Consider the following 14,482-nt stretch of genomic DNA (forward strand, 5'->3'; position numbering starts at 1 on the left):
GAGCCAGCCTAACCACAGAACAGCCTAACCCTAAGCCAGCCTAACCACAGAACAGTTTGGGACTGGCAGGACTTTCACACCTGCTTGCAGCTTAAGCATCAGTACAAAGTCTGAGGGAAATTTTTCTTCGCAGGGAAAACCTTAATCTTCTGGTTAGACAAGATCACACACTACAGTTTGATACTTAATAAACTGTCATGAAGCTATAATACAAGTATACACTTGGTCACTTATCCTTTTAGCAATAAAAATCAATTGGGACTGAAGTTCAGTGGCAATTTGTTCCAGCTGCTGTGGCCAGGACCCTCTCAGAAAGTAATTTCCAGAGTATTCTTCTTGTTAAAAAGCCATTTTCCTGGCGAGGAGTGGGATGTCTGGAAGATAGCAATGGGGACAAATCCAAGCACAGAAGTTTACAAGCATTCCTAAAGAGCAATTTAAGAACTAAGTATTTATTTAAACAATTACAAAAACATTGTATGCAGCTAAGCAGATTAGTACTAACCACCAAACTATAAAGTAGACTTGCAAGCCTAGGCAGTTTTTCTCTTTACCTGTAAGATGACATGAGGCAACATCAACATTTGGCTGCATATGGAGAAAGTGTGGAGAGAAGATGGCAAACTCCTATTTTCATGGTTCTTCCTTGGTTCCCAAAATTTCCATTCCTTAATTCTGACCTACACCAGCACTCTCTCACCCTACCAAAGGAATTGGTTTTGAATAATAAACAAATTGAAATTTAGCTTTGTTGGGAGTAACAGCAACTGTACAGGTCTGAAAGAACAACTTTCAGTCTCACTGGGCAACCCCATAGCATTCAGTTCACAAAGAGTGGTTGGTTATGTGAGCCAGATGGTGTCATTATTGCTACCTCAGTGGATGATAAACTGAAATTTAAGAATGGCAGGTCTGGTAAAACATGACCATTTGCTATGTCCTGTCTTCCCTCCCTCCTGAAGAATGAGAGGGAGATGATGCTTAAAAAAGAAAGGAAGTACGCACCTAGTACTCCTACCAGAGGGAGAGTAAAAGACTCATAGCTCAGTCTCTGTGTGGGCAACCAAAAACCCCAGAAGACAGAAAGAAACACAAACTTTTAATTTTTGAGGTAGAAAACAGTATCCTTAGTCCACAACAAACTGGGTGGGAGGGGTCTCTGCTCTCATTTTCAAGCCAGAAGAAAAGAAACAAAGAAATATGGCAAGTACACTGCAATATGTACTGATCCTGACTGGTCAGGCCACAGCAGAATGTCCAGTTTAGTTTCTTTTCAGACTGCCAAGAAGAGGTGCACCATTTTCTGTAGGGACATATAGCAAAAAAAAATCTCAAAAACTAACCCAGTTTGGGAAGCTACCTTGCTCTGTGCAAAAGGAAAAGTAAAGGAGATCTTCCCCTACCAGATGCACTACTTTCCCTGATGCTGTTCCAGTTAAGAATGAGATTCCAAGAATAAAAGTTTCCTGCTGCAACATCAACGCATTGTGTTCGCAGTTCCTTTAAGAGATCTCCACTGTAGTCATTTCAGATTGCAGAGAGGAGATCATGCTGACAGCAAGTCACTGCTTTACTCAAGGCAAGCTGCCAAAACACGTAGAACTGAACCCTGTCCTCTCATTCACTGGACCGATAAATATGCTTTTAAAAGCATGCACAGCCTGGTTCACACTTACATGATGCACAGAGAATGAGGCAGAGGGCTTGCAGAGTGAAGCAACACCTCATTCCCAAGCATGTGCAGAGCAGTCTGCCTTTGCTTACTGCTAAAAATGCTAAACCAGTGCCATTTGCACTACACATGTGCAACATGCATGTCTCAAAGATTCATTACTATGCATATGAAAATTCAATCATATCAAAGCTTAGCTTTAAGAAAGTCCCAAGGGGCTGAACCGTGTGCTTATGTGCTTTGAGGGGGGGGAAACTCAACAACTTTTAAGTTTTTTTTTTCTTTCTTTTTTGTAGCATTGCTCTGCTCTTTCCGTTAGTAAGAACAAAATAGCTGCTGAATGAGTGAACTCCATGTTCCCACTGCGTGTTTGTATTCCATTTATTTTCATAACTCAGGTTCTGTTTGTGTGAACAAAAATGTATAAATCATAGATGCATTTAAGGCCTATCCCCCAAAAACTGTAACCAAGATGAACAAAACTCATTATTTTATTTGAAGATTGCTGTGATTAAGTATTATGCTGTCCTTTAGTATGAACATATGTATCCTTTTAAGCCATCTCGCTCGCTCTCTAGCACTACATTCTGTAGCCCATTCTGGAGCAAAGGATTCTGCAATTAGCTGGGAAATACCATAAATCATCTATTTCCACATTTCATTACAATTTGAAAATTGCTTAATGTTCATTACAATTTCCATTAGAATAAATTTAACCTTTAACCAAAAAGTGGAAAAGTTACACTGAAGAAAAGTGATGTTTTGGGGACACACACTGCCAATGCACATCCTACACTTGGTGAAAAAAAGATGAGATGAAGTTCACGGTCTCTAATGAAAATAAAAACTTTTGCAGGCAAGAATCATTTTAAAAGAGGGGCAAAGCAAATCTTCTGATCTTCTTGGCTTTTCTATTGGCCTTTCACATCCATGGATATGAAGCTCATAGAAGCTTCCTATAGGTTTCAACCTAAAAGTACCAGAAACACCACCTAGAACACAGCAGTAAAAGATAAAGATTTCAAAAGGATTATCTTCAGTTCACTAAAAGAAAAAAATAAATATAAAATTCTTAATACACTTGGAATTTTACCAGTGCAGGAAGAGCAAAATGACGGCTTCTAGCTGTCTCCACCATGTCTATGGTGTCACACAAACTCCAGCTCCTTAAATCCATCTTACACATTTCATGACTGCGGTGCCAAAACCAACACAAAGCTCGACAGGACATGGTGACAAGCCCCATGGCAATGATGGGCCAAGCAGGGGCTGCTGGCTCCAGGTGTGTCCCACCACACCCTGATTCCTGCCAGCCACAGCTCGTGTGTGCATGCAGGTGGTAGCATGAACTTGGTAGGGACCTTGGCAAGCACATGCAGGAGGGGAAGCTCTCTGTTTTGAAAGTGCTCTCCAAATTAATATTTTTACATATATCTAAAACTTGTTTGGATATACTTAAAAAAAATAAGCAGATATACAAAACTTGGAGAGGAAAGCCATGCTGGAAAACCAAACAGAAGCAGAAGCTTCATGGGGCTCCTCCTTTGCAGTGCTAAATTCCTCCTGAACAACATTTCCAGGGTGAGGCATTTGTAAGAACAAGTGTAAAAGGACCAAAGGCTCTACTGACAAGCCATGAGATACGAAGTGCTTGCAAGATACATCCGGTGTTGAGATAATTAAGATCAAAATTAAACTTGTGCTATATTTGCATCTGCAAAGCATCAGTTAATCAAACATAATGAGTTAATCAGACTCACTTTTCTGAGGGGAAAATGTAATCATGCTTCATCATCTTCTGTGTTGTCATTAAGCACTGACAGACTTTCCATACAGAAACTGACTCTTCCGAAGTACTTGCACACCCAGCAGCACATCAGAGTTCTAGAAATTTTCTAGGCATTGTTGCAAAGCTAATAGGAAATACTGGTAGTAAAGCTACTTTATAGGAGCTTTTGCTCTATATTACGACATTAGTTAATAATAGCAATTTGAAGGAGACACCAAGCATGACCCAGGAAGGAGAAAATACTCTGCACTCCATTTTTTGCAGTTAAGAGGGAAGCCAGTAGGTTATTTAGCAAGACTGCTGCCAGTAAACCAGTTTGTCACCCAGATTTCTAACACCAAACAGCAAGAGCAAGGAATTAATCCTCTGGTGTCCTCTGCAGATTTAGCAATTCTGTATTTTTTTTTTATTAAATAAAAAATTAAAGGCAGCTATTGCTGGATGTAATTTCTAGCTATTTTAATTAATTTATTTTTAATCCCATGAAGAAATAATTTTTACTGTCTTGGTTGCTAGCTATTTAAGATATTGTGGTTACATTTTTGGTGTCTTTGGTACATTTTATTGTAACATTGTCAGGGCACTGCATTCAATTACTACATCTCATGCTGTTTTACTCGCTACAAAGCATCATCCAAACATTTTCTAGCAAGTCCTTGTGGGTAACTATGTCCTGTCCAAGAAACACATGTATGTCCATGCGTTAATAGGTATGAGATCAGTATCAAATTAGTAATTTGAATAAATGCCTCTTTAGTTTGGCTTCTGTGGTCTCAAACATCTTAGCTCAAGCTGCAATAGAATTTAAAAAAAATAAACACATCTTAGCATTAAATCGAGTGCATTTGGAATACTAAGGCTTATCTGATAGCTGTCTGTTGTGCCTCTGCAGCACTAAAACTTGTCCCAGCTTTTCACTCCTGTCTCCCTTTTCCAGACCTCATTATCCCTTAGCCCCACAGATGTGTCAGTTCCCTCTACTGGATGTCCCAGTTCTTCCCTTCATTGCTACTGCTCCCAACATGTTCATGGGGAAAGGAAAGTCCCAAGGGGAAGCACAAACCCAAACAGATATGCAGCAGCAAAGGGACAAAGGGAATGAGAGACACATCTTGCTGGGGGATGAACTGAAACGACAGCTTGTGGCCAGGAGGTGGGAAGGGAAGAAGATAATAGCACCCATAGATTAAGGAGAGAAAATAACTTGAAATAAAGCTTGGTAGGTCACAACCTGCCAGATCATTAAAGGCAATTGAGTGTGAAGGCGCGCAAACCCCGGCATTGACAGAGGGGACACGTCTCAGAGGAGAGAGGGGACTAAAACCCAGAGGCAGGAAGTCTAAAAGATGGTGAAGTGAATTAAAGAGGCTACAAAGTCATCAACCAGGAATCTGTGCCATGGCCTTTCAAGCATTGTACAGTATGTTCTATCTTTCCTTTCAGGCTGCATCTCTATAGCTGAGCTAGAGCACTCACATGGGAGACCTTGCCCAAACACAGTGGAAGCTATCGCTAACACACAGAAAAATTATTCTATCTTCACTGTCAATTATGACCCTGTTCACTGTATCATATTTTCCTAGGGAGGGGATATGTCCAGAACACTTTCACAGACAGGCGATGGAACTGAGGTGTTGGATATCCCTAGAAGCATTTCTCTAAATCAAGTTTTGAAAGGAAAGAAATAGCTGATAGGATATAATACTGACCTCCTCAAAGTAACCTAGATTAGCATACACTGTAAAATACTGGCTTTGAGCAAAAATTTCCCTTGTGCAAATGCTGTAGACACTTTCTGATTCTCTGTGAAATTGGGGAAACATTAACAGTTTGTAGAAGAGGAAAAGCAGCAGTGACAGTAAAGAACAGTGAAGAGAATGAAATCTCACCGATTTAGCACATCAGTGCTTCTCATTCCCCGCTGATCCAAGGCAGTAAAGGGAATAAGACCAGAAAATAAATAATATTCCTCAGAAAGACATAAAAATGTTAAGTCTACTAAAATCCACATTTGCCCCGCCAGTCTCTCTGCAAGCTGGATCAACTTGCTTTGCTCATATGAGTATTTTCATTAATTTAAACTGGAACTTTGCCTGACAAAAGAGCACTGGATCTTCCCTTTCTGGGCAGAAGCACTGTAACTACCAGCTGAAAAACATCAACACTCCAGATAAGCCATCAACTATTGTATCAGTTGATTTATCGCTGATTAAACACTCCCAAGTTGCTCGTAGTCCTCAGAATTAACATAATTGAAAAGCAAATAGGTTGTAGGCTGATGGGACTTTCATCAGTTTTGGTGATTTCCACCACATGTAAATCCAGAGCTGAAAGCACAGCTCAGAGATTTTACAACAGCAAAATTCTATTAATTTATCTTTAACATGCATATCCTTGGTCCTTATTAAAACTATTTCCTAGTTGTAAACAAGACACTCAACTCACCATCTAATGTTGCCAAGATATAAAAGATACTCTTACATTTGAGACATTACAAATTCCACTAATTCAACAGATTGTTTTAGAAAGAAATGCATAGGCCTGCTCTTTTGCAAGTGGCATGGTAAACTTCAGTGCAAAGTCCCATAATCTAAACAAATTAAATACTAACCTAATATGAGAGTACTTCAAAAAAGATTAGGAAAATATCATGTCTTAATTGGTTGTTATGCATGACCCCGCTGTTAAAAATGCAGAGGCTTACCAGCCCTACAGCTGGAAGTATCACCAAAGAGAAAACCTTTTCAGAAAAGATACTGTTTTTCTCTTTTCTTCTCTTTTTTATTTTTTCTTTTCTTTATTTTTTTCTTTTCCCTTTTTTCTTTCCTCTTTTTCATTTTCTTTTCCTTGTCTTTTCCTTTTTTTCTTCTTGCCATTGCAGTTCTGCTTTAACTGTGTTGCTTCAGGCAGATGGCCAAAAGTAGCATCTAGAATTATAGGGAGCAAATCTGTGTCATTTTCACATGCATCTGTGTGAGGCCATGCCAGATCTGGGGACAGAATCTCAGAGAGAGAGGGTAAATTCAGTGCTGACAGCCCTTGATGGGAGGTCAGGCTTCACTCCCTGGGAGTCACAGCCACCAATTCTCTGGGGGTCTTTGCTTATGCTACAAACATGAAATCTTAATAGGCATGACATCTCCTCTACCACTACAGATACTTACAGAGCCATCTCTCCCTTGAAGTGTGCCTTGTGAGCTCATGCCAGTAACTAGAAGCGCCCAGAAATCCCAGTCCAGGCTGGCAAGGTAGGGGCAAATCTTGCAAACACAACCAGTGGGTAGCACAAATTGTTTTTTGGGAACTGGGTGAATTATAATCAAATATTCTCAACATTGCCCTGAATACACAGTGAAGTGCTGAGGATGTTGTACATGGGGGAAGGTGGCAAGACTTCTCCAAAAGGCAAAAGCTGGGCAGCAGAGACTCACAAAACTCATGAGACTGCTAACACTCAGGGGGAAAACAGGACTTTTATTTGGACACTTTGTGAATACGTAGAAAACAAAAGAAAATCCAAGTAGAATGTATAAGAAGGTGCATTGGGCACCTCTATCTCCTGAAGGTGATGGCAATGTAATTGTAATTAGTAAAATGTGAACTAGAGAAGAGCACAGTACTTTAGTAAGATGAAACTTCATCACAGCATCTCTTGCTAAACTTTGCTTAGAGGTAAGGAGAGGCAACCAAAATCTGCGCAAATTATAAAGCAATTGAGTGGCTACGGAAAGAAAGCTTGGAAATTTCTCAGACACAAAAACCAAAACTACCACTACTGTTACTATGCTTGCACACAAAACCAAATTATAACATTCAATTATTAGGAAGCTGATGTGAAACACTTTAGCAAATTCAGTGGATTACTTGAATTTTCAGCTTCTCTGCTGCTATAAGGAAAGTTTAAGCAAGTACAGACCCTTCAGGCATTGAGTATTTTGCCTTTTTAGTGCTGAATGTTGGCACACTCTCTTGCTGCTACAATGTTGCTTATGAAAAGCAGCTGTATTTAGAGATACTAATAATACCCAATAAAATCTACATTTTTTGAAGAAGTCTACCTCTTTCAACATCACAACACGAACATTCGTACCATCCAAGTCAAGACTTGAGAGGAAGAACATGACTGATGATTTAAAATGTTGCTTTATAGTTTAGCGTAAAGACAGTTGAAGGAAGATTATTTTCTATCAGACTTGCAAGTTTCCAGACAAGGTAGGGAGGAAAGAAGACTGCACAAGCAAGTCAGAGTGTTGGGGTTTTTTCCCCTTAACCTTCTTTTTCTTTTCTATAACCTTTTCTATCTTCTTTACATTCCAACTCTCACAACCAAACAAAACTTTCACAATCATTGAAGCATATTCTGGACAAGGAACATAGAATTAGTTTTCTGTCTTATTAAACAAAGGACTGTACCTTAAAGTATACCTCAGGGATAGCATGCTTTTTTATTCTCACCAAGGATAAAGATACCAGAGATCAACTTGCCAGGTGTGATTTCTAAAACCAAGTTTGTTACACTGCTGTGAATTTTTTACTTCACGTTCAAATTTTCCCCACCTATTCAAATTCAACTCATTTACTGTCTTGAGAGTTATCAAGAAATTTCTTCCTTTGCTTCTGGCAGCCTTTTGAAGGAGTCGAAAAAAAGAAAATATGATAGTTTTATAGATTGCTCTTTCTTCCATCAGTTATCAACCCTACAGAGAAAAATGAATGGTTTAAACCTCCCACTTGCACAGTTCTTAAAATCTACTATGAGATTATATTGTCCCAGGCAAGCCCAATGAAGTAAATTAATTAATTTAGGATATTAAAGCTCTGAAAATAATATGAGGGGGAAGACCAACAATTATTTACATACAGCACACGGACAGACACTCAAGCAATGAAGCCACGTCCTACCTCTCCTTGCCGGTGATAGTGCTTGGGAGGTTTTCCCATCTGCTCTAGCATTTTGCCCTTCTTACTGCTAGCAAGCATCAGTCCCTGGTGGATGCCTGCAGATCTGTTGGTTGCCTGAGTTGGAGCCTCCCCCATCAGGGTGGACTTGATGGAGTTCACCTTGGAGCTGGAGCTGTCTAGCTGGGAGCTCTCCACGATCAGGACCGCGGCTAGTAAGAGGAGACAGCAGGAGCACTTATTCCACATCAGCACGATCATCTCCCCTCCCCCAAAAAAGGATTATATTTTTTTGTCCTTTTATCTTTTTTTTTTTTTTTGGCTATGAGAACAGAAGAGAGGGGGTAAAAGTTTTTCTAAATATCTCCCGAAGTTGATAAGGAAGCAATGGATTTCAAAGCCACTCAAGGAACTGCTGCTCTGAGACACGGGAGAAAAATACTTTTAAAAAAGAATCTCCTAGGAAAAAAAAAAAAAAAAAAAAAAAAAAGTGACAAGTCTATAGGCAGTGAGCAACTGTCAGGTCTGTGATGTCTTTTTCCTCCAGGTCCTCGAGAAGTCCAGGCAGTGAGAGCAATATGCTGCGAAGGAACTGCACCCGGGCAGCTCCCCGGCAGCACAGGCACCAGCACGTTTGCTAAAGCTTCAGAGGAAGAGTGAGCGACTTCCCCCCACTCCTCCTTCTCTTGCTGCTCAAGCCAGCAGAGAGGAAACTCAAACCAGATCCAATCCAAGCAGCACCGGCAAAAGCTGGGCTTAGTTTTCTTTCACTCCCTCTCCCCCCTCTTTACTTTTTATTCCCCTCCTCCTTTTTCTGCCTTTTGCCTCAGCAGTCAGCAGGAGTGAAAGCGCCCGGTCTCCTCCTACTCTTCCTCCTCCTCCTCTCCTCCACCTCCTGCAGCCCGGTCGGTGCGGGGTGAGTGGTTCTGGGCATCCGGCGGCGGGGCAGCCCCGGGGCCGGCCCGCCGGGACCCGGCAGGGGAGGCAGAGCCCCCGCCGGGCTTCCTGCGCCGCTGCCCCTCGCACTCGGTGGTCTCGGAGTCTCTCGCTGGCCCCTCGGCAGCCCGCAATCCCATCCCCGGGGGGGACACTCCGGGCAGCGCCTTCCGACCCCTTCCCCCCAGCCCGGGGGTTCCCCTCTCTGCGGCGGGGTCAGCCCGGGCCGGCCGTGCTCCGCTCCCGGCCCCGCTCCTGCCGTGCCCGGCCCCGCTCGGGGCTCAGCCCCCGGGCCCCCTCCCCGACACCGGGCTGCCGCACCGGGACAAGCGTGTCGAGGTGCCCGGCAAACCCCGGAACGCTCGGACGCGCAGAGCTGGAGGGCGTGGGGCGGCAAGCGAGCCCTGCCGAACCTGCTGCCCCAGCCAGAGATGTCCCAGCTCAGGGCACGGCCAGCCGAGAAGGCTGCGCTGCACTCTTCCACACCTGCCCCTTCTCACACCACAGTGCCAACATCAACCCAAAACACTTTCTTCGTATTCACCTTCTCCATTTCCTCGGCCTGAGCACACATCCGATTGTAAAACCCCCAGTGCTACGAAGTACACTCACACCATCCAAGACATCACCTCACTGCAGCACCAAAACAGCATGTTTCAGAAACAGAAGGGACACAGAGCACAAAATTAGCAGAACAGTACAACTCTTAACTTTTCCCTGCAAAAGCTCTAGAACAAAGAAGAGAACATCACTGTGAGGCACTCAGTTACTGCCATGGAGCAGCTACAAGCCCTTGTCCTTCCCCTGGGCATGTGAAAGAGAGTGGAGGGAACAAAAGATGGTGAGGGGAACAGTGTTCTTGCTGTTCCACATGTTCTTGTATGAACATTACCTTGTCTGGTAACAGTGGAGAGAATTTTCATGCTTTTCCCCTCTTCTGGAGGGTCCCTCCTCTAATCAATCATTTCCTCTTACTCTAACCCTTTACATAGCAGAAAAGGGGGAACAAGAAATGCGCACTTCGAAATTTCATTTATTGTAAATTAACTGCTGTGCAAACAGCAGCTGCCAAGGCAAGAAAAACCAGAAAGGAGCCAGGCACCGTTGTGGCCTCCAGTGCTGCTGCTCCCTCACAGTGAGCAGAAGCCCTCCTGGGGACTTGGGAGCTCTGCAGGAATGCCCCAGGAACCACACCACCTTGGATAAGGTCTGTCAAATGCTGTCTAGCTAGCGTCATTTGACTGGTAGCAATGTGTCCCAACCTCATGGGCTGTATTATATTAAACAGAGCACCTTGTGAAGAATGGAGTAATTTCCATCTTTATCCACAGCTCAAACCTTAGAATTGTTTGAGAGAATTTAAATACATCTCCTGGGGCAGTTTTGGGATATTTTATCTTCTTTATCTAAAGATCTCTTCAGGGAATTACTAATTTTTTTTGTTTTTAAGGAACAACTGAAATGACATATCAGTGTCAAGACTGAGTTTTAAACTCTTCTACAGAGTACGGCACTTGCTCTGACTCAGGCTTCAGAGGAGTTTGTGTTTACTGGATTTGAAACTGAAATTTTATTGGACTTGATTTCAAAAACTTAGGTTCAAAATTAAAATTGTTTTTTTTTTTTGTACTCAGCTTGGCAAAGAGCAAAGAATGAAAAAAAAAAGCCCTCAAGTTTGTCTTCTTTGTAGCATTTCCTTTTTTTCTATCTTTGGGCAGCTTCAAATAAACTAAAATTACCTTTCTGACTTAATCCTTGGTAATGCTTGGAGACATTTTTAGGGAAATGTTTCTGAAAAACCAGAAAGGAATTTGCTACTTCACAGGAAAGAGATGTAAGCCAGTCTTTTTTGATTGTTTTTGACTTGGCTTTTGACACCCAGGCCTCATGGCGCTTCAGCCCTCCCAAACCCAAAAGCAAACAGCTATCCATGCCCACAGGAACAGCTCTAATAGGTAATGTCATGGAAAATTCTTATCTCACCTGTGTTTCTCTTACCCAGGAACAAACACAAATTTTTAAGTCAGTGGTAGAGTACTATCCACCAGAGTTTCTTGGAATAAGGGAAGATTCTAAAGAAAACAAAATAATTTGATGAGACATGCAAAGAGAATTCATGCCATTAAAAACACAATACAATGACCTCATGCCAATATCATACAGCTCTTCTTGAAATAAATGGACATGGGTGGTATTAAAAGAGGCACACAGCACATAAAGGATCAGATAGTAAGTAGGCTCTAAATTAATTAAATATATATCTATTAATACCTTATTAAAATTTTTATTTACATTAATACATGGAAAACTCAAGCCACATTACAAATCTTTAGATGTAAAAACAAAGTCCTTGTACATCCAAAATACTTAGAAATTTAAAGAAAACTGGGAAGGAATGATCAAAGCTTTTCAGCTATCTCAGAACAGGTGCCCCAAACTCATTTTGTCAATCAGTCTGGATTCATTGAAGTATGAAGTTCATCAGTCAGTTATATTCAACTAAGTTTCCAAGCATTAATTTAAATTTAGTTGGAATAGAAATGGGTAACTTTACAACAGGGCAAGACCTATCTTGTGACTCACTGCTCTGAAGGGCAGATATTCTGCAGCATCTCTGAGGGACTGGGAACAGGTATTGCTTCATTAGCCTGACAGACATTTCCCTCCAGAGGAAGCAACAACCCACTTCACTGCAGGGCAGCTGCTGCCAGCCCAACAGGATGCTCAAGACCACAGAAAGCAGATGTAGATGGGCAGGACACCAAATCTGTGCTAGGGAGGAGCTTTTGTTTTTCTCCCCTTAACAAAAGCTTGTACTTGTAGAGAAGTACCTGTAGAGAAACTAGCTATTTGGTAGTTTGATGGGGAGTTTTTTGTTTTGTTTTTTTTCCCCCCATTTTTACCTAGCATTCAACCCATGCCTTTTCTACTTCAAATACAGACTTCCAAACTGATGTGTAAATTACCTGTGCTCCTCACTTCAGCAGCCCTGATGCACATCAGAGTCTGTACACAGACTGATTTCACAATATTCACTTAAACAAGCCAGTATGGAGGCAAAAATATGAAGAAGCATCTCTGCTTTCCAGATTTATGACTGTGTCACCGCAACTTAGGTTTTGAGAAACATCAAGAACTTCTAAAACATAAAATGCCACAGGGCACATTGTGTTTCGCCATGGGGCTCCTCTACCAGAGAACCAAGTGCATGGAGTGCACTAAGCAGAGGTTGCCACACTACAGATCACGCAGAAACACAGTCTATCTCTAAGTTCTCCACTCAGTTTGATGCCTATTCTGGAGAAGCTAAGGCCCACATACTTCGTGTGTGGTTAGTCACTCCACCCAGAGCAATTCAGTATTTTGTGTCCAAAAGGACACTTTGCAAGTAACCATACAGAATAATGGAAGCAGCACTACCCAAAAAAAAAAAAAACAAAAAAAAAAAAAAAACAAAAAAAACACCAAACAAGTGAATGGCAAATCCTACATCACATGTGGGAAAGTCCCAAGAAATCTCTCACCAAGTGCCATCCTGAGTCTGCTCCTCACCATTGCATACATAACCACAAATCCTCCTGGGATGCTCAAGAGGTGGGACTTATCCCTTGACTCTGGGTACATTCCACATTAACTGCTGTTTCTTCCTGAAGAATTCCAGTAAGCAGAAGGAGAGGCTGAGCTGGTTACAATCCAGGCACAGAAGCCTGTCAGCCAAGAGGGCCACGCTCATTAAATGCCAGTGAGACCTCCAGTGCAAATACTGAGAACTACATCAGCGGGCCACAAGTGTTCAGCTCTCCTTTCATTATAAAAACCATATTTATTGCAATACAGAAGTCTGCATTTGTATCTCTTTGGAGCTAAACTAGCATGCTTTCTGTAAGAAATATAGAGTTTTTCATGTGTCTCACTTGCACCCATGGAGAGGAGACACGACACAGATTCTCTTTATTTCTAAAGCCGGTATTCATTCCCTGAACAAATGCTGGAGGTTTAAATGGTTCAAACACATACTTCTATTTCACAAATGCTTTGGTTCTTTTAATTAAACTTGTTTATAAATTTAATGGGACAACTGAGTGGCCTTAAGCAAACAGAAGTTTTACAGAATTTTTCCAGTTATACAATTTATTCTTGACAAGAAAAGGCATAAAATTTATTTAAATGTGGGGTATTTTCATTCACAGATATCAATATTTTAACTCCTTTTCTACTGTCTCTTTGTTTTTCTTTGCCAGGGAGTTCCATTTAGTTAATTTTAGGCCTTTTTTCATTTTTCTTGGGAGAAGAATAGGATTTGGGTGAGGGGAGGGTGTCAGGAGAGACATGGAAAAGAAAAGCAACCTTTTGTCCTCTTGCTTCCCCCTCTTTTGACTCTGAAAGTTTTAAGAGACTAAATATTTGGAAAGAGCAGAATTTAGCAGAAGTCAAGACACAAGCAAGAAATGAAGGAACACAAGAAATTAATAAACCAAATTTAAGACAAAAGAGAAATAGGATGTAATGAAGAGATCTTTTACCTGACCTCCTCCAAAGGGGCAAAATTACACACTGTAAATGTAAAATATTATGGGCACAAATATGATCCTGTATATTTTACAGCATCTATATTTTAAGCCATGTGACTTTAGTTGAACCCTTTTTGATTTACACCAGCTTTAGTTAACTCTAATGTCCTATGTTTTCCTTTTCCTTAAACAAACAAAATTACCTGTTCTTCAAATTAAATCTGTTTTTAATTCTATATAAAGCATTTAGGAATACTTGTCATACAAAAGACATTCTATTACATAGAGGTGTATTGTTTTTTGTTATTATTTTTTAGGTTTACAGCTGCACTGAATTTCCATTGCCCCTCACATAAACTCTAACAATTTGGATATGGCCAAATCTCTCCTAGCATTGCTCTTGGGGCCTATTATGTCTTTTATTATATTTTTGACTAAAAAATTAAATCAGGACCATCAAACAATAATTAGATTTTGCTAAGGCTATAGCTCAACAATATTATTTTTTTCTAAAGTACATTTAAGGATCTCCTCCTTGAGGATGACTTTTGGGTTCATTGATTTCCTTTTTTCACCATTTCTATATTTAGGTCACAACCAAACCCTCTCAAGAGAAAAGGCTTTGCACTAGACAGGCAAGAGTGTGCAGGCACTGCTGGTGGAATGGGGACCAAG

General features: G+C 41.2%; 1 protein-coding gene across 2 annotated transcripts in view; it reads right to left on the reverse strand.

Annotated features, from left to right (window-relative positions):
- DKK2 (dickkopf WNT signaling pathway inhibitor 2) overlaps window positions 1-14,482 on the reverse strand; it is a 74,308-nt gene that overhangs the window by 32,014 nt on the left and 27,812 nt on the right. The window contains exons 3-4 of one of the 2 annotated variants that reach the window (XM_063156458.1): window positions 11,280-11,368; window positions 8,364-8,572 (exon numbers count right to left, since the gene is read on the reverse strand). In XM_063156458.1, coding sequence (XP_063012528.1) covers window positions 8,364-8,498 — 135 coding nt within the window. In that variant the 5' untranslated portion in view covers window positions 8,499-8,572; window positions 11,280-11,368. Of the gene's footprint in view, window positions 1-8,363; window positions 9,157-11,279; window positions 11,369-14,482 lie in introns of those variants that run through there. The other variant, XM_063156457.1, reaches the window with a different exon arrangement.

Source organism: Melospiza melodia, chromosome 5 (genome assembly GCF_035770615.1).
Source record: "Melospiza melodia melodia isolate bMelMel2 chromosome 5, bMelMel2.pri, whole genome shotgun sequence".
Lineage (NCBI taxonomy): Eukaryota > Metazoa > Chordata > Aves > Passeriformes > Passerellidae > Melospiza > Melospiza melodia.